The following is a 22,720-nucleotide window of genomic DNA, read 5'->3' as shown; positions in this document are numbered from 1 at the left end:
TTTGTGTCTGGTCTGAGTTGGATGGGTTGGGTTGTAAAGGAAAAGCACCCGTTGGTTAGCTTCAGTATATTTTTCCATGTTCCATCGTAGTGATTGAACTATCAAGGCATAGTCTTTTAGAATCAATTTACTTCAGTATTCATCTAGTCCCCCCCCAAGTCCTTTTATATTTTATGTAGAAGGACCAGGTACTTAACCCTGTTTTAGAATACTGCCGTTTCTACCACAAGCTGTATCTAACCACCTGAATTGACGCTGGAACAGTGCTCTATTCTGAAGAATGTTGTGTTGGTATTTATGTGCTTAAAATGAGTTATCCCTTTACAAAAGTTTACCCCTGGGACCACCTTAATGTGTAAATGTGTCCAGTTGAAGGGGGGCAGCCACCACTCCCCCTCCCACCATCAACAACTGTATGTAGTCTGTGGCTCAGTTTGTCAAAGGCTTTCAAGTTTGGTCTCCTCTCTGTGATGGAAACTGTCCAGCAGTTGCTGAAGATGTAAACTTGGGCTGGCCACAAGGTCTATTGCATAGTGGGCAATGTAGTTTCAGGTGAGTTACCCATGGTAAATGCAAACTAGTCCAAGTCTCTTGTAAGGCTCAACTTTCATTCCACTAAGTGAAGTGTGTGTGTGTGTGTGAGCGCTATGTCTATTAGGTAGATGAACATCCAACAAGTGCCGGTGTGTGTGCTGTCTATATCTTCTGCTTTTTTTTTTTTTCTTCTATGCAACCTAGTGTGCAGGTGTGTAATGCGAAACACCTGCATGAAAAATTCATCATGCTAATCAATGATTAAAGCTTCACATGAGGTGCGCACACACATGGACACACCCACACTCATACCCATGGGGTCTAGAGTGCTGGAGGGAGACGAGGAAATGGTATGGCCTATATTCTGTATCATTTGTGATGTCTGACCCAGCCAACCCATATATAGTACGCTGTCTCCATCTCTAACCTACACACACACACACGCACCTAAATAAGGAGCTTAAACACGCAATTCAGGTGGCTGTGTGTAAACCATGTGAGCGTATCCGACTTCACACAGCCAGCACACTCTGCAGACACCCAGATATTGTCCTTCAGACACCCTGGTTATATTTAGCTGCATGTCACCTCTTTCTCTCTGTCTCCCCATCACTCTGTCTTTTTCTCTCTCACACTCAAACACACACACACACAGAGAGACACAAACAGACAAATGCGTGTGAACACACACAAATGCATGCCCCTACACATATACTTTGACAGTGACATAATGCGTATTTGATGTCTCAATGTCATTAGGGTTATCACAAACACATTTGGAGTGTTTCTGAAAAGCATTTTACTCTCCCAGGTGACCCCACTGATTCACAGACCAGCTGGGTTTTCTCTACCCTGGGCACTTTTCACCATGACTCCAGTACTTTCCATCATCAAAACTGACTGGATGTGGACACACACAAACACTCTCTTTTTCTCTCTCTGCCTAGACACACACACACACACACACACACAGTCACTCACCCACAAGCTAATACAAATACACACTATCTCTCTCTTGCTCGCACACACACACAGACAGAGAGTTACTCACGTACAATAACATAAATACACACAAGCACACAAATAGTAACCACAAGCACAACATTCCAAAAAATACCAATATGGTATGTTTACAATTAAAAATGTGTGTGTGTGTTTAGATAAGCTAATAAGACTAATGTTATAAGGCCTGTGTTTTCACTTCAGTGAAGACAGATGCCATTTTTTATTCTTTAACAAATTAAGCTTTTATTTGAAATCGTAGCATCACGTCAAACTGATTATCTAGTGTCAGTGGTTGCAGTGTGTTTTCACGTGACGTGTGTGTGAGTGTTTTTGTCAAAGAGAGACCTAAGCTGTCCAGCTATCATCGCTGGTTTGGTTATTAGATTTGTAATGCAAAATGCTTAACAAATGAGCAGAAAAAGAACATTAGAATAAAAGATTTAAAAAGGTAAAGCATATTAAAACAGTTAAAAGAACACAGAAAAATAAAAGATTAAAAAGTTAGAGTGCATTAATTAACAAAAAGCATCTGAGAACAGTTAGGTTTTGAGTCTAGATTTGAAAAGATGTCATCAGGAAGTTTCAGGTTCCAGAGCTGAACAGCATAGTAGCTAAAAGCTGCTTCAACATTTATATTTCTGACAGTAGGTATTACCAATTGATTTATCTCCAGTCATCTGAGAGGTCTAGCAGGTATGTAGTGCTGAGTAATGTGGTCAGTTCTTTTGGTTTTCATAAGCTAGCAGCTGCATTTTGTACCAGCAGAAGCTGTTTTATGGTCTTTTTAGGAAGGCCTGTGAACAGACCATTGGATTTGTCAACCCTGCGGGAGATAAAAGCATGAGATCATGTTTTGACATAAGGTCTCTGAGTGCGGATATGCTTGAGATGGTAAAAAGCTGATTTAGTTATTGATTTTAAATGATTGTTAAAACTCAAGATCTCAATCAATTAAGCCACCAAGGTTTTGAACAGTGACTTTCGTTTTAAGTCCTTTTGTGTTAAGATGAGGAGCAATCCTACATTTCTCCTAATTTCCCCCAAATAAGATCATTTCAGTTTTGTCCTTGTTTAGCTGAAAGAAAAGAGATATCCAACTGTTAATTTGGTCAGTGCATTGACAAAGAGATTGTTTTGTTAGTTTAGCATTGCTATAATGAAAAAGTCTAGTTTTTTTGTCTTTATTGTCTTGATTGATTGAATGATTTGTCCAGACAAGAGCATATCCAGGTTGAATAATAAAGACCCTTAGATAGACCCATGGGGTACACCACAGCAGGTCAAGACTGTTTGTGTTGAGGTTTAATTTCCGCTGGCAAAAAAAAGAAGCTCCTGTCTCCTAACCGATAACCGTACCTGAAAATCCAACTTAATGTTCCAGTCTATGATCAACAGTGTCAAAGGTCCAATAACTAAGGTCCAATAACACTAGGACTGAGGTTTTGTCTGTCTGTATAAGGCATATGTCATTTAACACCTCAATGAAAGCTGTTTCAGTGCTGTGATTAGCATTGAAGCCTGACTAGAAGTCATCAAAATACCCGTTTGACATTAAGAAGGCGGTTAGTTGATTTAAAACTAGTGAAGAAACAGTGAGTTTTAATGACATGCATGCAACACTACTTACCTTACCTACCTTACACGCAGGTATCTCTGTGTGAGTGCGTGTGTGTGTGTGTGTGTGTGTGTGTGTGTGTGTGTGTGTGTGTGTGTGTGTGTGTGTGTGTGAGTGAGTGAGTGAGTGAGTGAGTGAGTGAGTGAGAGAGAGAGAGAGAGAGAGAGTATGTGTGTGTGTGTTAGAGAGAGAGAGAAAGAGAGAGAGAGTGTGTTTGTGTGTGTGTGTGTATCTCACTTCATGAATTATCCATCAAAAAGCTTTAAGCTCCTTTGGATCTGTGACTGTCATTTGTGTGGATCTTGTTGCTAAGCAGCGGGGGTCGGTGTTTCCAGGACGATGAAGTGGGGACATGAGGACACAAGGACACACACACACACACACACACAATCCCTGAATAGAGCACATGTCTGTGAGTGTGTTTGTAGTTGAGAATGATAAAAAGAAACAAGAGGCCTGCAGTTCAATAGGAGAAACTCTTGGGGTTTTTCCATTGGCACTTTTGGCCGCGCCAAGCCAGACTGTGCCCAGCAAATTTCTATTCCAAGTTGAACGGCACCAAATTGCACTCATGTTGGACCCTCTCCTGAGCAGGGCCAAACCGGGCCGGGCCCACTTCTATTGATGTCCGAAACCGTGCCGAATGACGTGACGAGATACTGACGAGATACTATCTCTTTTGTGATTGGCTCAGTCATCATTCAGCGCTTGCCATAGTGTGTCTGTATTTTTGTGAGCTTGTTTGGGCAGACAATCAACATATTCTCCCATTTCGAAATATAGTACAAACTCGATAAATTCCATGGTTAAATAACATCGTTGTCTGGAGAACTAGCAAGCTGACAAGCTAGCCCACATAGCATTAGAAACAGCTCACATTCATATTAGCAGGGATTCAAGCTTAGAAATAATGAATTCATGGAATCAATTTCCACCAAGCAACCTTCATTATCTTTGACTAAAGAAGGAAGCACTGGCCTGGAAACTCAACTCTTTAGACTAAATCAAATGTTTCTTTTGTGGGCTAATGTTATACATACCTAAATACATGTATGGCAACTGGGGTATAAACAGAAGAAAATCAAGTTATGCTTTGCGTCAAGAATTTCTTTGCCTCCACTTCATTTAACGTTTTTGTATGTCGGGACACCTCGGTGGCAATTATCCCTTACTTAAAGAATGTTTGTTTTAGTGTGTATGTGTGTGTGTTTACTACTAAAAGTATTTGTTTTACTGTGTGTGTGAGTGTGTCTCTCTCTCTCTCTCTCTCTCTCTCTCTGTGGGGTGTGTGTGTGTGTGTGTTTGTATGTGACTGCCGTTGAAATTAATAAATGCACTTTGTTTCATAACGAGTCAAGTGATAAACCCAGGTAGCCACTAAGTAGGATCCAGTCAACATGAGAGGATATTAGGAAGATAATTATAGATAATAAGATGAGAAGAATTGATGAATCTGTTCTTGAGCTGCACATCTATAGTTGTTTGTTGTCTGTGAAATAAGAGATGGGGGTGAGGCGAACAGAGTAAGAGTATTAGATAAGCACACAGAGACACACAGAAAGCTGGAGCTACTTATTAAATAAACAAACCAACCAATCAACAACCCGTCGAGGCTGGTCAAGGTGTCTGAGTGTGTGTGTGTGTGTGTGTGTAAGCATTTACGTATGCAGGTTGTTGCACATGTACACACAAACACAATATCCAAAATTCTCTTTCTCTCCCTACTCAGATCCTCTTTTGTTATGACAGTAAGAAAGATAATTTCTCACCACAGCTTTGTCAATACTGCACAAATTCTGAGAGCTTGTTATTTCATACAGATTTCATACAATTCTATGAATGAGAATTAGTAAGACCTTCATAATATATATATATATATATATTTTATTGCTGCACATTTGCGACAGATATAGTGCTGGTTACCAATGTCTGTTCAGTTAACCACTGAATCAGAAAGCCCAGTGTAAATGTGTTGATAGCGAAAGCAATAAATAGAAATAAAAAGGAACCTGCCCTTGTCTTCAAGGACACAACTCTCTTAGAACCACCTACAGAGACAGATATGGTCCTGACCATGGCCGGATCCATATGAGAGATGTGCGTGTGTGTGTGTGTGTGTGTATGTGTGTCTCAAGTCGGGCTTAAGAAGGCTGCTGTAGGTCATTCACAATTAATTAATTAAATCCTGTCACCATAGAGACCAGCCACACAGACGCTATTCCTATTTTCTTACTCTAAACGATCTAGTGTGTGTTTTGCGTGTGTGAGTGTATGTGTGTGTGTGTGAGAGAGAGAGAGAGAAAGAGAGAGAGAGATGGCCATGTGATGTCCAGGTAGCATCATCTTCTAAATTACTGGTGGAGAATACACACACACACACACACACACACACACACACACACACACACACACACACACACACACACAGGTATACCTGATGCCTGGTCTGTGCCAAGCCCAATTTCCACTTCCACTTACTGCTGTTCTGTTTTTGCTGTGTGCATGTGTTTGTGTGTGTGTGTGTGTGTGTGTGCATGTGTGTGTGTGTGCATTTGTGTGTTTGATGTATTTTCCAAATGTCACCAACACACTGAACAAAATACCTGATGAAAACTGGAATCTTCTGATGACTTTGTGGATGTTGTGTTAGTCAGTTTATTTTACAGCTAATTAAAAGCTGTGTGTGTGTGTGTGTGTGTGTGTGTGTGTGTGTGTGTGTGTGTGTGTGTGTGTGTGTGTGTGTGATTATATGTCTTCCTAGGTCTGAAAGTGAGTTGTATATCTGCTAGAACAAATTACATTGTACATCACGGTCAACCAGCCAACAAACATGATCCTTATCTTATTCTCTTTGTCCACACACAGAAACACACACATACACGCTGTAGTTGTTTGTGTGTGTAGAGTCTGTGTTTGTGTGTATGAGAGAGAGAGAGAAAGAGAGAGAGAGAGAGAAAGAGAGAGAAAGAGAGAAATGGTATGGAGGAAGTTGACTGATAAAATCTTATGAATCTAATGAATAACCATCTATTCCTGACTTCCTGTGATTTCCAGCTTCAACAGCAACTGATCTGACTGACAGTGGATGATGGACAAGAGAGAGAGGGGGGGGGGGGGGGGGGATAAAAGGTAGACAAAGGCTACAATTTTCTAAATAATAGCAAAAGAACAGCAAACCAGTACAGAACAGCACCAGTAATACTCATAACCTGAGCACACATAATGGGCTTGATACTGCAGCCCACCTGGAGAAAAGAGCATAAGTACACGAATTACAGTTATTATGTCTACTGTCACAATCATTTCCCTCTACAATGAAGATGTTCCAGTAACTCGAGGAACTGGAGAATGTCACGGCAGCCTGGCAGGTGGTAACTCTGGCTTACTGTAGATACAGCAGTTCCACTTGTTCCACATTTAGCTGTTATAGGAAATAGGAGTGGTGCTGCACAATACTATGGGGAAGAGGAAGTTTGCGTCTTGTTTGCTAAAGTTGTTCTTTAATTGGAAGAAGAATAGTGAACGTGACACAGCATTCTGAAGATGACCTTTGTAATTCACATTTTTTATTTTGACACACAATGCAACATAACAATGACATAGGTATCCAGGTTTTCAACAAATACCATATCACACAAGGGCATACCGCGGCTCTGCTTATGGTTTCTTCCTGATTTGCAGGGGGTTTTTCCTTGCCCCTGTTGCCATTGTGCTTGCTCTAAGAGGGTTCAGGCCCTGGGCTCTGTAAAGGGCTTTGAGACCATTTTATTGTTTTGTTGCTATATAAATAAAATGGAATTGAATTTAATTGAATATTGTCCTCTGTGCAAACAAATTCTTTCAGTGACAATTTTCATTGAATAGGCATGAGCATGTAGGCTGCTCACAATCTAGCACAAGTCTTACAGGGCTACATGAGGTTCATGAGAAACTGGGAAGTGGGAAAGTTCTGATCTCTGAGTTGGAGAATACACCTAAACACCTGTCGAACTCAGAACATCCCACTAGGAAAGTGGGAGGTTTTGGAGAGCTCCGAGAAGTAGGTTTGAGGTCACCCGACATGGCAATGTTTGTGGGTAAAAAAAAAAATGTAAAAACATTTTTACAAGCACAAAACAGGTTGTGGCCACATCCTCGGGGTAATATTTTTTGGAGTCCATGACTGCAGTAACACCTTTGGGGCCCCATCATTGGAGCAATGGTGTCGAGGCCCAGATCATAGGAGTATTTAGTTAAAGGCTTATTGTTAGGGGTAACAGCCTACACAGTTCCCCACCATTACAATAACACTGCTGGGGCCCAATCAACAGCATCAGGCTATGCCTTACTGCTCTTGAGCTCTGACACATTGAGTTTGTGAGTTTGCTCAGTCGTCAATCATCATCAGCCTCTCTGGATCACATGAGTAGGCCCACAACAGGTCACTTGCACTTGTGTTTTGAGTTTTGTGTGTGTGTGTGTCTGTGTGTGTGTGTGTGTGTGAGAGACAGAGAGAGAGAGAGAGAGAGAGAGAGAGAGCGAGAGAGAGAGAGAGATGGTCATCATCTTGTAAATTACTGGCATTGCTCGTTCCAAGTTGTTCCATGACTAAGCATTGAAAAAGCATAGGCTTCTCAACATATGACACAACATTGTAAATGAGGTAGACACCACACACACAGCACACTGTCCACCAGCTGCAGTAAGATAAGGTTAGGTCATTTAGTGCGCAGAGCAATTATTTCAGTGGCAATCCTCACTCAATACATCCCACACAAGGCTTCAGTGTGGCTTCACTTCTATATTGAATGTGTGTTTGCCATATTATTCATATTATGCCATATTCTTTAAAATCATGCCATCCTATTTCACATAGAAAAGTATCTTTAGTAACATTAACATTATATCCTCACAGGACATTGAGTAGAGCACCCCCATAAGGCCGTCACTGGTACTGCATCTATTGATCAGGTCACAGTATCTGTGACGATGAATGTAAAAAGCATGGTTTCAAATCAACATTCATCAAAATTAGAGCTACCGTTTGCTTCACCTTCAAAGTGAGTTTACAGTGTCCATGATTTTTACAGTCATTGGTCTGTTACACAATTTCATATGTATCCCTGAGTGTGTGTGTGTGTGTATGTATGAAGGGGGGATTACTAAGAAGTGCTCACTTTTAAAGGAAGTAGGAGTTGTGGGTGGTGCTGTGTGATTTGATTTCCTGTCTCAAAAGGGGAAGAGATGAAGAGGAGGCAGCAGGAGTAGCAAGTGGGCCTGCGTGGGTCCTCTTCAAGTACAGGGAGCTGAAAATAAGATCAGTTAAAAGAGCTGCTATCTAAAAGTGCCTACTGGGAGAGAGAAGGAACCAAAAGCGGGACAGAGAAAAACTGTGAAAACGAGGGCATACACACACACACACACACACACACACACTGAAATACAGGCACACACACATACACACACACACACAGACAGATGTCTCTGGGCCTCATACATACTGGGACTAGGGATGGAGGATTGCGGTTGTATGCCCTTGTAGTTGAATTTGTGGAAAGGGTCTTTCTGAATAAAATTTCACACATCTTCATTCGTTTGGACGTACACACACACACACACACACACACACACACACACACACTAGGGATGTGTGAGATGACTAATAGGTTTCATATAACATAAAACATAAGTTCTCATTTGAAAGTTTCACGACATACCCCTTCCTGCACCATGTAGGCTACATGGTCACATGGTCACATGGTCACACACACTCTCTCTCTCTCTTTTCCTCTACTTTCCATCTTTTCTTTTTCCGCCCTTTTCATTTTCCATTAAGCCATCACCTAGAATATTTAGTAATTTTACACAATACATTTTCAGTAACATTTGTACATTTCGCAGCACATACGCCTCAACGCATCAAATAATTAAATCAACTGAGTGCGCTGACAGCAAGTAGTACATGATGTTCTTGACGGCCCAGAAGCAGGGCTTCTTTAAGACGTTCTCGTATTTTGGTGCTCCTAATTCCGATTGGCTGGCTGAACTGAGACGCGCTGTTATTGGTCGACAGAGGGAAGGTCAGAGGGTATATTATGATTCCTTATGTAGTCGGAGGTTTGTCGATGTGACATAACAAGTTACGACTGTGTCGGTGGGTGAAACAAACGTGCAATAGCTTTATTACCTTAGTTGTATTAAAACAATTAAATCAGCCTCGTCTGCCATATTGGGTAGTCCACATATTTGCTTGTTGATAACTAGTCGAAAAAGAAAATGCGGTGGGGTAAGTAGTACCAACTTGCAAGCCCAATCTGTCAGTAGCCTAAGTTACTTCAGTGTCCTCCATAAGATAAGGTGGCTAAAGTTTCCGTTGTCCTCCTGGAGGTGAACTTCTCTTAGTCTGAATCAAACGTTGGTTGTTGTGTCCACGCAGTCTCGAAAATGTTGTCATGTCAACGTTGGCTTCGTCCTCAAAACATAAACTTACTCAAGTTGTCCTCGGAGACGCTCCGTAGGTTAGCTGTGTGTCCCTGTGTGAGAAACACTAGTCTGTCAGTCGCACGCAGCTACGGGGCTTCTATGCGCGCGTGGGTCATTAACCAGTATGGTACAAATGATGTGCTGGCGTTCACGGAAAACCACCCCGCGCCAAGTGTCAATTTTGCACACGAGGTCGTCGTCCAAGTTCATGCAGCAAGTCTGAATCCACTTGATGTATCAATGCGCGGTGAGCAGACCCCATATTACTGTGTCACTTTGAATGTACTGCACTGAGACTTTGGTTGGGTGAATGATGTATACTGAGATAGATTGGCTGATTATTTGACTTAGATGTAGGTGTTGTGATCCTGCAAAAGAAAGGTCAAGTAGGCCTTCCAATTCAAAATCCTTGATGGTTTTTATTTTGTGCATTTGTGAGTGTATATGTGTGTGTCCACATATATACATGTGTGTGTGTATATATATATACATGTGTGTGTGTGTATACATGTGTATATATATATGTGTGTGTGTGTGTGTGTGTGTGTGTGATTGCAGGTGGGTATGGTGCAGGGGTGTTGCGCTTGAGGAGGGATCCACGCACAACGTTGCAGAAAGGGTCAGAGTTTCCTCTCGTGCTGGGAAGAGACGTCTCCGGTGTGGTCATGGAGTGTGGGTCAGGGGTGACACACGTACAAGCAGGAGACGAGGTACACACACACACACACACACACACCACACACACACACACACACACACATTCATGCAAGTACACATGCACACAAACACAAGCAAGCACACATACAGACATGCACCAAACACACACACACACACACACACACACACACATATGTATGCACATGCATACACACACATGCACACACCTACGTAAACACACACACACATTGGTGTGCTCAATTTGAAACGGAAGCACAGGTCTGGGTGAAATGAAGAATAAAAGGGTGACGTAGCCGCCCAGTGAAGTGATGGATATGAAAGACTGACTGCGTGAGACTAATGAATCTAAAGCAACATGATAGGAGGAAGGGACATAGTCTGCTAGCCTCTTCCATTTATGTGATACTTTGTTTGACCAATGTGTTTGCTTAGGGTCAGGTTGGACAAATGGTCTGTATTGTTTATAATGATGCATTCAAATTGGACTCACCATGATTATATAAACATAGCAGACCTAGTGGAGGCCTTGTTTCATTGTAGCCTTGCAGTTGAAAAGGCAACTGTGTGTGTGTGTGTGTGTGTGTGTGTGTGTTTGTGTGTTGCAGGTGTGGGCATCAATTCCTCCATGGCAACAAGGCAGTCTTGCAGAGTGTGTGCTCCTGAATGGCAGTGATGTAAGTAACACACCCACACACACACACTCACACACACAGGCCCACATACTGTACATAAATAATTAATAAAACACATTTAAACATCTACACTCACCGGCCACTTCATTAAGTATACAACTGTCGCAACATTATGCAACAATTTGCCACTTTTTGATCAGGCAACTAGTTTTGGTATCATCTTCAAATTCATTTTTATTGCATATGGTGTTGAGGATCATTTATTGGCACACTTTGGGCCCCTTTTGAGCATCAATTGAGCATCATTTATATGCCACAACCTAGTTGAGTATTGCTGCTGACCATGGCTACCTTCAGCAGCATAACACGCCATGTCACAAAGCTCATATCATCAGTTCACTATAATCAAATGGCCTCCACTGTCACCAGATCTCAATCCAATAGAGCACAGTTGGGACGTGTAGGAACAGGGGATATGCATCATGAAGATGTCCACAAATCAGCAGCAACTTCAATCCAAATATGGACCAAAATCGAAATCTATCTAATGAAGCACAAAGGCAAAGGCATGTTTCCAGCGCCTTGTTGAATACGCCACAAAGAATTAAGGCATTTGTAAGAACAGGGGGGTTCAATCCGGTACTAGGAAGGTGTACCTAATAAAGTGGACAGTGAGTGTATACAGTGCTGCTTGAAAGTATGTGAACCCCTTGAGCAGTTTAGAGTTTTTTGTTGTTTTACCATGATTTTTCTATTTTATCATCACCAGTTTTCCATAAATGAAATGTCAGGTTTAAGTTTATCAATTGCATGTACTTGTTTAGAGGGAATTGTGTGAGTAGCCAAAAAACTACATGAAAAATGGAATTAGTGTATGTGCAAAAGTAAGTGAACCCACAGCTGCATTGGTAAAGTGTAGAAAAAAAACTGATTGGCATGGAGGGAGATGAGGCCTGTGGACTTTTTGTGCGTGACACCAGGACTGCACACTGTCTGACTGTCAGACTAACTACTGACACTGCAGATGACAATGGGGGCAATGAATACAGAACCTGCAGAGAGAGGGGGGTGATTGTCTGGAGAGAACGTCTTACATTTTACGTCTTACATTTTGAACTTGGCATTTATTAAGTGTGTATACACTGTTTGTAGATGTAGCATCCTACAAAACAAGGTCCCTCCTCACATACACTAATTCCATGTTTAATGTAGTTGTTTGGCTACACACAATTCCCTCTAAACAAGTACATGCAATTGATAACAGAAAACTCTAAACTGCTCAAGGGGTTCACATACTTTCAAGCAGCACTGTATGTCCATCCCAGGATAACAAGTTTAACACTTAACTTACTCAAGCAACAGAGCTATTAATTCAGTTAGTGTGTGCAGTCTTGGGATGCATCGTTAAACGGTATATTGTCGAACCGTTCGGTACACCCTTTAGTGTTCAATACACACATGTGACCCGCTGTATTACAGTACGCCCGTCAATTTCCTAAAATTTTCAAAATGTGTTTACTGCGCTGCTGACTACACACATGATGTAACCTCAGATCCACAGAACATATCTGGAGCCTGTTCCAATTTCCCTGGAGCTTATCAGTACTCTGTATGCAAATAGGGGCTGGAAAGAGAGGGGAAAATGAATTATTTTATGCGTGCGTGCGTGCGTGCGTGCGTGCGTGCGTGCGTGCGTGCGTGCGTGCGTGTGTGTTGGTATTGCTTTGCCACTGTTGGCTACTCGAGGGGAAACAGTTCTGCCCTGACGCCTCATTCATGTCGCCATCACTCAGCCCCTATCCCAGGTGGAGCACGGAGAGTCCACTTGACACAGCTCCACCAAGGCCAAATGCCACATCTTGGAATGTTAGCGAAAGTGAAAATAAACTTGTGGAGCCGCCCCGTGAGTTGGATCCGCTCCAGAATGAAGTGGGTTATTCCTTGGCCCGTGAGTTGGATCCGCTCCAGAATGAAGTGGGTTATTCCTTGGCCCGTTAGTTGGATCCGCTCCAGAATGAAGTGGGTTATTCCTCGCCCCGTGAGTTGGATCCGCTCCAGAATGAAGTGGGTTATTCCTCGGCCCGTGAGTTGGATCCGCTCCAGAATGAAGTGGGTTATTCCTCGGCCCGTGAGTTGGATCCGCTCCAGAATGAAGTGGGTTATTCCTTGGCCCGTTAGTTGGATCCGGTCCAGAATGAAGTGGGTTATTCCTTGGCCCGTTAGTTGGATCCGCTCCAGAATGAAGTGGGTTATTCCTCGGCCCGTTAGTTGGATCCGCTCCAGAATGAAGTGGGTTATTCCTTGGCCCTTGCTACACCTTTCATGGAAGTGCCAGTAGTTTTTGCGTAACCCTGCTTACAGACAGACAAACTAACAAACAGTGGAGTAGAGACAGAAACCAGGCCTAGTCAGTCATGCTGCCATTTTTCTGAATATAGTTATCTTTGTGTAGAGGCTAAATAAATAGTTTATTGTTTAAAGGGTGATTTAGATTTTTTTCCTAAATATAAACCGTACCATTACAGTGGCCCAAAAACTGTGAAACATGCTGAACCATGGGCCCACTGTACCGTTGCATCCCTAGTGCAAGCCTACGTATGCTTCCTTGTGCCTGGGTCTGTGCGAAACAATGTTAGAATGTGTGTGTACATGTGTGTGTCTCAATGGGTTTGTGTAATCTAGTGTGTGTGTGTGTGTGTGTTTCTGAAAGGACCATTAGCCATTTTTGGAGAAAGTGATGGTAATCAGACCCTCTAATTTGTTTGGATTTGAATGCTATCTGGCTGTGGCGTGTGTCTGTGTGTGTCTGTGTGTGTGTGTGTGTGTGTGTGTGTGTGTGTGTGTGTCTGTGTCTGTGTGTTTTCCAGGTCTCTCTGAAGCCTAAATGGCTGAGTCATGTTGAAGCTGCCTCGATCCCGTACGTGGCAGCTACAGCCTGGTCAGCTCTAGTTACCACAGGGGGCCTACACAGTGAGAACTGCTCAAGGAAAAGGTGTGTATGTGTGTGTGTGTGTGCGTGTGTGTGTGTGTGTGTGTGTGTGTGTGTGTGTGTGTGTGTGTGTGTGTGTTGCACACTCTGTGGTATATGTAGCAATCCTTGTGTGTGAACATGTGTGCAGTGGTGTCTGTATTTAAGTACACAATGAAAGTAAAGCACCTGATGGATTATGTCATTCTTGCTTGTTAGGGTCTTGGTTCATGGAGCATCAGGTGGAATAGGTACTTTTTCTGTACAGGTGAGTACACACACCCACACACACACACACACACTTATACACATTCTCCCACACACCAGTATTTATTAATATACTTATGTATTTGTTTGTTTGTTGTTATGTGTGTGTTTGTTTGTTTGTTTGTTTGTTTATTTGCTGGCTTGTTTTTGACTGAAAGCTGCTGAAGGCCTGGGGTGGTCATGTGACGGCTACCTGCTTCAAGGATGGTGTCGGCCTGGTGAAGGAGCTCGGAGCTGATGATGTCATCAACTGCACAGATGCAGATGCAGCCTCTCAACTAAAGACACGTCAAAAGTGTGTGTGTGTGTGTGTGTTTTGTTTCATTATAGCAGTGTCTGTGTTTTCCAGACGTGTGTGTGTGTGTGTGTGTGTGTGTGTGTGTGTTTCCTGTCTTCCTCTATGAGTGACATTTCTCTATGAGGGTCATTTTAGGTAAGAAGCTCCCCCCAGGAGATCAGTTTCTGTGAATACTGTAAAGTGATTCAGGTGTGTGTGTGCTTGTGTTTAAAACTGTGAGTTTGTTCGTGTGTGTGTGTGTGTGTGTGTCTGTGTGTGTCACAGTTTTGATCTGATTCTGGATAATGTGGGCGGAGACACAGAGAGTTGGGCTATGGACCTGCTGAAGCCTTGGGCAGGGTCAAAGTTCGTCACCTTGGTGTCACCTCTGCTGCGAAACACAGACTCTCTTGGCCTGGTGGATGGAGTCTTGCAGTCAGGAATGACTCTTCATGACAAGGCAATTAGGGTAAGGAAACACACACGCACATACACACACACACACACACACACACACACGCACGTACATACACACGCACATACATACACACACACACATATAGACAGACAACAAACACACACACACACACACTCACACACAAATATAAACATATATACATGTATATATACATAGGGACATAAACATAACCCCCCCCCCACACACACACACACACACACAAACAAACCGACACACACACACACACCGATTGAACTTTTGAAAGCACATGTTGCTTTGAGGTCTGTCATTGAGCATGACATGAACACAATGGCTTCAGGATGCCTTCTGTGTCATATGTGGCCTGCTGCTGTTTCTGCTTCTCGTGCATCATTCAAGCATACCGATGGGCAAACTAGTCAAGTACCAACTGGGCTGTTGGTAGTGTTGGCATGCTTTTTAGGTAGGTAGCTTACTAGTTTCAGACCAAAATCTATAACGCTCTCTCTCTCTTCTCTCACTCTCTCTTTCTCTCAGAGTGTGGTAAAAGGTGTTTTTTACCGCTGGGCCTTTTATGTGCCGGATGGGGTTGCACTGGACCGAATTGGTGAATTGGTGACATCAGGAAAGGTACACACACACACACACACACACACACACACACACACACACACACACACACACACACAAACATATTTACATGGACATGTGTACATACACAGACACACTATCTATTTATTTGCAAAGTACCTCAGTAGGAGAACTTTATTCTACTCTTACTCTTTTTTTTTTAGTATTTTATTTTTGTGTTGTTCTATGTTGTCCCTCATGGCACCAACAGGAGCAGCGCTTCAAATTCCGTTGTATGCAAAGCTATATAATTACAATAAAGGCTTTGTATTCTATTCTATTCTATTCTACACACACACACACACACACACACACACTCACACATAGACACACACAAACATATTTACATGGACGTGTATACATACACAGACACACACGCCCACTGCTTTTTATTTCTGTCTGTGCTGACTGACCCCCATGACTAAACCTGACATCTGAGTATTGTGAGTCACCAGCTGAACCAGCTGTGGTTCCTCCGGGAAATTTGTCATGCAAAGTCTAGCGGTGTGAATGCAAAGGACTGTGAAGTGAACCATAACACATCTCCCCTGACTCAGCTCACCAAGGGCTGGTTAGAACGCCAGTAGAACAGGGCATGCAGGGAAACCGTGCCTTGAGGGGGGGTGGTGGTGGTAAGTGGGCGGTGTTGGGATCGGACTATCACTGGTGTGGAAATGATAAGCGTGAGCCCGAGCGCTAGGCTGCTGTGTGTTCCATGATAACGCACACTGGTGTATCCAGCACACCCAGGTCTGTGGCGCTGTGTCGTGTCTATTCTGCTCTTCTGTTTCAGGTCCCACTTTTTGTTGTGTTGTTGTTGTGCTTTCTTTTCAAGGACAGGTTCCAAAACATCTGACCCCCCCTGGTTTTTACACGGTCTCTCCGATGTCTACTATATTTAATATAGAGCTCTACGTACTATAGTGCACTTTTTCGTTTCTCCTCTAGATATGCTCAGATACGCTCACACAAAAATATACAGTACCCCAAAAACACATTCTGATATGCTTACTATGTATGGAGTAAAGCACATAATCTCTCCCTTTGTCACAAGGCTTATGGATGTGTGTGTGTGTGTGTGTGTGTGTGTGTGTGTGTGTTGTGTGTTGTTTTTGTGGTATGGTCGAATGTGTGTGTACATTATGAACTTCAAATGCTGTGTGTTTCGCTGTGAGAGTGTGTGTGCATTTGAATATAATGGAGAATTAGTTTGTTTGATTGTGTGACTTAAGCATTTAAGTGTGTCAGCAAGAGATTGTATGAGTAAGTGAGTGTCTGTGTGTGTATGTATGTGTTTGCGCCTGTGTGTGTGTGCGCGCGTGCATGTTTGCCTGTGTGTGACTGTGTGTGTGTGTGTGTGTAATCCTCTCTTTGTCTGTGCTTTAGCTTTACTCATACCCTCGTGCGTGCGGCCGGATGCCATCCCGCCCTGGTTTCTGTGACGATGCCAGAGTTCCCATTCAGTACTGACAGACGCTGACAGGCCTGGAGTGTGTGTGTGTGTGTGTGTGTGTGTGTGTGTCATGGACCTGAGTAGGGCTACTCATAGAGCTTGCAGGATTCCCCAAACTCATCACTTTTAAATACTCACCCTCCCCACCCCATCCTCTCTCGCATAAACACACACACACACACACCAACCAACTCTCCCTGTCTCGCCTCTTTCCTGAACCATTTCAATGTAGTCAATATTTTCCACCGTTTGTTTGCGCACGGACACACGCACACACACACGTGTGCAAACACACACTCACACACATAGACAAACACACAAGTGTAAACAGATCTCAGATGTCCAGACACTTTTAGGGGGAGGCAGTAATACAGTAATATAAATTTTAGTAGAGTCCCCCATTATGAGTTTCTTATGGGGGTGCGCGGCTTAGACCATCTCTGACCCTGTGTGGGGGTTCAGCGTAAACATACTGCTCTGTTCACTAACTCCCGTCCTTTCTGTCCCATCTCTGCTCCCGTAGATCCGTCCGGTTGTCGAGACGACCTTTCCCTTCTCCCAGGTCGCGGAGGCCTTCCACAAGGTGGAGACGGGGCAAGCACGAGGCAAAACCGTCATCGCCGTTGTGTCCGAGGAAGCTGAACCCTCCTCCGCCCACACGCCCAGTGACTGGCACACCCCAGCCGCCCCGACGCACGCTGACGGGCACACACGCGGCGATGGATACGCGGCATCACTCGTGGCAGCAGAGGAGGCTCACACTACCAAAACACACGCTGAATCAATGGTGGAGTCAACAGCAGCAGCAGCAGCAGCAGCAGCATCACCACCCGACACAGAGCAGGCTGTGCCCCCCCAAGCGCTGAAGGAGGGCTTGGCCGCAGAGGCTGTGGAGGAAGGGCAGGTGGAGGCTGCATCTGTGTCTCCAGATGTGTCAGATCACCCACAGGCACAGGCAGAAGCACAAGCACAGGCACAGGCAGAGGTACAGCCCGAAGTAGAGGCAGAGGCACAAGTAGAGGCAGAAGCACATGCACAGGTAGAGGCAGAGGTACAAACAGATGCACAGGCACAGCCACAAGTAGAGGCAGAGGCACAACTAGAGGCACAGGCACAAGTAGAAGCACAGGTAGAGGCAGAGGCACAAGTAGAAGCACAGGTAGAGGCAGAGGCACAAGTAAAGGCAGAAGCACATGCACAGGTAGAGGCAGATGCACAGGCACAGCCACAACTAGAGGCACAGCCACAGGTAGAGGTACAGGTAGAGGCAGGGGCTGCACAGGGTACACAGACGACCATAGACAGCAGACAGGCCAGTCACAGAGAATGAGAGTTGGGTCTGGACCAACTTAAGACCCAACAAGACCTCAAGGAGTAGACATACACACACACACACACACACACACCTTCAGAATTCCCATCTGTACAGGTGACTGGTATTTACACACGCTCTTGCCTGTCACCAAGTCCCCTTTGTGTCTGTTGCCAACCACACATACATGGCTGTGTAATACAAGTGCCTTTGGGAGGGGAGGGGAGAGGGGGCGTAGATGGAGATAGCTCTGAGCGTGGGGCTCATGCTGTCACACACACACACACCAAATACAAACACAGCTCTTGTCTCTTCTCAAACAGTGTGTCTTCATATAGTGTTGTTTGGCTTCAGCCCTAAAATGTTTATTTTTTGTTGTTGTGTGCTATGGCTGCTTTCACTCTGTTTGTCTGTTGTATATGCTCACACACACAGACAAACTTTCTGCCTACCTCAAATAGTGTATCTTTTTCAAAGGCTCTCCATGGCTTTAGACCTGACCAGACAGCCTTACTGACATCATCCTTACCTCTGGGGAGGAGGGACCACCTCAGCGTGTTTGTCCATGTTTGCTTTAAGCAATAAACTGTCATCTTATACAGACTCCTACTTTTTCTGTTGTGTGTGTGTGTGTGTGTGTGTGTGTTCATCTGCCTGTACAGGTTGAATCCAAAGTAGAGATAGCAGCAAAAAAACGTTTATTTCATAAAACAGAACCAAGTAAACATCATCTTTTAAAACCATATGATACAGTGTGTGTTGTGTGTGTGTGTGTTAGGGCAGGAGAGAGGTTGAGACATAAAGTGGAGTTTCTCCCTTTTGCCCTTCATCATGCACGGTGGGAAAAGACCATTTCCTCCACGCCTTCAACCGTGTGGTGTGTGTAGGTGTGTGTAGGTGTGTGTAGGTGTGTGTGCGTCATCTGCACGGAAGGGACAAATGCCTCACGCCCACACATTAACAGAAAAGTCTAACCATCTACGGTGTAAGGAGAAAAACACATAAGTCAAGTTCTCAGAGTAAATGAAAAAAGGCTTGTTAATATGTACTGGTTATTGCTTAGATAAAGAAGGCCAGTCCATCTGCAAGAGAACCATCACAAGCTGGTGACCGTACAAGATCTTCTACATGAAGAGATGTTCAACTCCATCCCGCCAACGTCCTCCTCCGCAAAACAGTCCTTTTTCCTGAGTGATCTGGTCCACTTCTTCCTTATGTGTACAATGTGTTTCAATCTGAGGTATTTGTATGGAAGGTTGGTGAGTGCTTAATGCTAATGTGGTGTCAGCTTATTCAACATTGCATCTCTGAGCTGTGGGCCTTATGGTGCAGCTGCATGACAGGGACTGTGGGTCCCACGGCGCAGCTCTTTGACTGAGCTCATGGCACCCACAGTGCAGCTATGGGTCTGTGAGCGCTGTGGTGCAGCTGCAGCACTGAGCCCTATGATCCTTAGGGCAGTTGCTAGTATGTCCATCTGCGCAGCTGCACCCCAGAGACCGAGACACAAAGGCAGTTTTATTTCCCCTGTGCTTCTCACAAAATCTCCAAACTCCATCTCTGATTCAGTTTGCTCTGGTTGAACGTGTTGAGAATAACATGGTGTTTGTCATACTGCTGTCCTCCTGAACAGGAAAAAGAAAGAGGAATTTTTTAAAAACGAAACATGATGTGCTCCTTGTTGACATGGATCTGTAGTGTTACTGTAGTGTTTGAAACAGGCTGATAATTTGTTTATGATGGCAATTTTATACTGCATTTATATAACACTTCACTCTGATCCTGGTGTTGTGTAATTGACTATCTACCTGCTTTATTGGTTAATTGGGCCAACACAAAATAATGAACAGCATTATTACACTGTAACAAGGTATATGTACTATAAAGTGTGAAACAACAAATACAAACAATAAATCACAAAGATTAGACCAGTCAAACAAACAAACAAACCATTCGTACATTTAATCACCAGTCCACATGTAGGTAGCCTATTCATCCCCAGCACACCAGAGGTGCCACCCCTATATGCACCACTAGAGGGAGCTCACGTCCTATCTCTCACAGGCCCACACACCTCCTTCCCCTGCACCAATCAGATGTGTTACTGGCAGAGATATAAATGCAACCAGCTTTATGTAAGATGGCCCCATAATAAAACTGGTCTTTAAATACAGTTGCCTACTTTTCAGGTTTAAAATGCACGGCATGAAATGGTAACATTCAACCCTTGTAAAAGCAAATCAGGACATGGGAAAAACCTAAATTGATGGTATAAATATCAAATCTATGATAAATATATAATCTAAAACTAGAAGTAAACTGAAAGTACTATTAGTCCCACTACGTCTGCCCTAGTGTTAAAAGTGATAGCACATGTGTTAAGACTGGAAGAGTAAAAGTGCGGGGGGAACTGCTTGTGTGAATATGGGGATCTAAAGATCCATTCCAATTAAACTGAATTGAACCAAATTCAGCTCTCCTTCAAATAACACACACACACACACACACACACACACTCACTCACACAGACACACATTCACACACTACTGACCTTTGACCTCTAGCACAAGGTCAGGGCTGGTGTTGCTGCGTATCAGGCCGTCTGGGGTCACGTTCCACAGCTGGTCGGGTTTTCCTCTCTCTGAAGTCACATACAGACGAGCTCCTGCCCTCACCAGTTTGCCCACAGGCTCCATACAGCAGTCCTCTAACAGCTGTGTGTGTGTGTGTGTGTGTGTATGGGAGTGTAGTAATGGCGTGTGTGTGTGTGTGTGAGAGAGATGGCATAGCATGTGTGCCCAGTTAAAGTGAGCGTATGTGTGTGTGTGTGATTGGGTGTGTGTGTGTGTGTGTGTGTGTGTGTGTGCGATTGTGTGTGTGTGTGTGTAATTGTGTGTGTGATTGTGTGTGTGTGTGTGTGTGTGTGCGATTGTGTGTGTGTGTGTGTGATTGTGTGTGTGTGTGTGTATGCGAGTGTGTGTGTGATTGTGTGTGTGTGTGTATGGGGGGGTGGCAGATGAAAGAAACAAAAAACACAGAGACACAGACAGGGGGAGAGGCAGACTGTAAGAATCATGATTGTAGAGTCGCCCTGTGGCCAAGTTGACATACCGGCAGACTTTGTCCTGGCCATTAAGTAACAAAAAGTGCAAGACTACACAAACACACACACAATTCCTTCACAGACAGACATACACACACACACACACACACACACACACACACACACACACACAACACACACAGAGACACACACACACATCTGGATGCAAACTCCCTCCTAACCCAGTCTTTTGACACCTTGTTGCCATGGTTGCTCTACCTTGCACTGTAAATAGCCGTCCTGATAGGCCCAGACCTGCTCAGCTCCGCCCGTCTCTGTCGTTGCCTGGATACGCATCAGCTTAATGTCCTCCATGGCTCCCGTGATTGACAGGAAGAGACCCGTCTCATGGTTCCGCAGGCGGAAGCTCGCCTGCTTCTGTTTACACACACACACACACACACACACACAAACAATCATACTCACATATAGGCAAATGTAAGCACAAGCACACACACAAACACATTCATGGATACACACACACACACACACACACACACACACACACACACACACACACACACACTGAAAGACACTTGTCTGATTGCTTGATCACTGCTTCTGACAGCCCAATCATTCCCAATCATGACAGCTGGGGCCAACAGCTGTAGGCACGCTGTGTTACCTGCAGGAGAGGACGGAGCGATCCGATTCGCTGCCAGCCAGAGAGTTTGGGCAAATCAGAGACGGTCCCAGGCCTGAGCAGAATCTGTGCCCCTCGGAAGTTCACCCCCTCATACAGCACCCACCTTTCAATCAAAGACAGGTCTAATTAACACACTCCATCATCATTCAGAACACACCCATGATATTACTTTGTGTTTCTCTCTCTCTCACACACACACAAACACACCCACAGCCTCACATAAACACACACACAGTCTCACATAAACACACACACACAGTATTTTGTGATTACTGTCTATCAAAGACATAGCCCAACAAACTGTTTTTAATTGGCAATGACTCACAACTGATATAAACATGACAAAACAAAAACAAACACATCTCTCTCTCTCACACACACACACACTTTAACAGGATCATCAATTCTCTGTCAGTCAAAATCACATCTTGCGCACTTAGGAGAGATTAATGCTCTCACTCTCTCTCTCTCTCTCTCTCTCTCTCTCTCTCTCTCTCTCTCTCTCATACATACACACCTCACATGTACACACACACACTGCTTGTTGTGAAGGGGAAAGATGGCAAAGGTGTGTGAGATTTGCAGCAGATATGAGAACTCACCACAGGTCCCCATCAACTACACCACAAGTCTGTGTGTATGTGTGTGTGTGGTGTGTGGTGTGTGTGTGTGTGTGTGTGTGTGTGGTGTGTGTCTGTGGCA

General features: G+C 44.0%; 2 protein-coding genes across 2 annotated transcripts in view; one reads left to right on the top strand and one right to left on the bottom strand.

Moving 5' to 3' along the window:
* Positions 1–9,176: 9,176 nt before the first annotated feature.
* LOC105901832 (reticulon-4-interacting protein 1 homolog, mitochondrial-like) lies at positions 9,177–18,873 on the top strand. The gene is made up of 9 exons (XM_012829333.2): positions 9,177–9,863; positions 10,175–10,326; positions 10,900–10,968; positions 13,794–13,918; positions 14,114–14,162; positions 14,320–14,456; positions 14,724–14,907; positions 15,412–15,504; positions 17,481–18,873. The coding sequence occupies exons 1-9, from the start codon at positions 9,578–9,580 to the stop codon at positions 18,285–18,287; spliced, it is 1,902 nt and encodes a 633-aa protein (XP_012684787.2). The 5' UTR covers positions 9,177–9,577; the 3' UTR covers positions 18,288–18,873.
* Positions 18,874–18,893: 20 nt separating this feature from the next.
* LOC105901508 (beta/gamma crystallin domain-containing protein 1-like) overlaps positions 18,894–22,720 on the bottom strand; it is a 28,367-nt gene continuing 24,540 nt past the window's right edge. The window contains exons 19-22 of the mRNA XM_042709880.1: positions 21,998–22,121; positions 21,592–21,750; positions 20,821–20,983; positions 18,894–19,894 (exon numbers count right to left, since the gene is read on the bottom strand). Of these exons, the coding sequence (XP_042565814.1) occupies positions 19,806–19,894; positions 20,821–20,983; positions 21,592–21,750; positions 21,998–22,121 (535 nt within the window). The 3' untranslated portion in view covers positions 18,894–19,805. The remainder of the gene's footprint in view (positions 19,895–20,820; positions 20,984–21,591; positions 21,751–21,997; positions 22,122–22,720) is intronic.

Source organism: Clupea harengus, chromosome 15, assembly GCF_900700415.2.
Source record: "Clupea harengus chromosome 15, Ch_v2.0.2, whole genome shotgun sequence".
Classification (NCBI taxonomy): Eukaryota; Metazoa; Chordata; class Actinopteri; order Clupeiformes; family Clupeidae; genus Clupea; species Clupea harengus.
The sequence above is the reverse complement of the archived record's forward strand: the minus strand, read 5'-3'. Positions and strand labels throughout refer to the sequence as shown.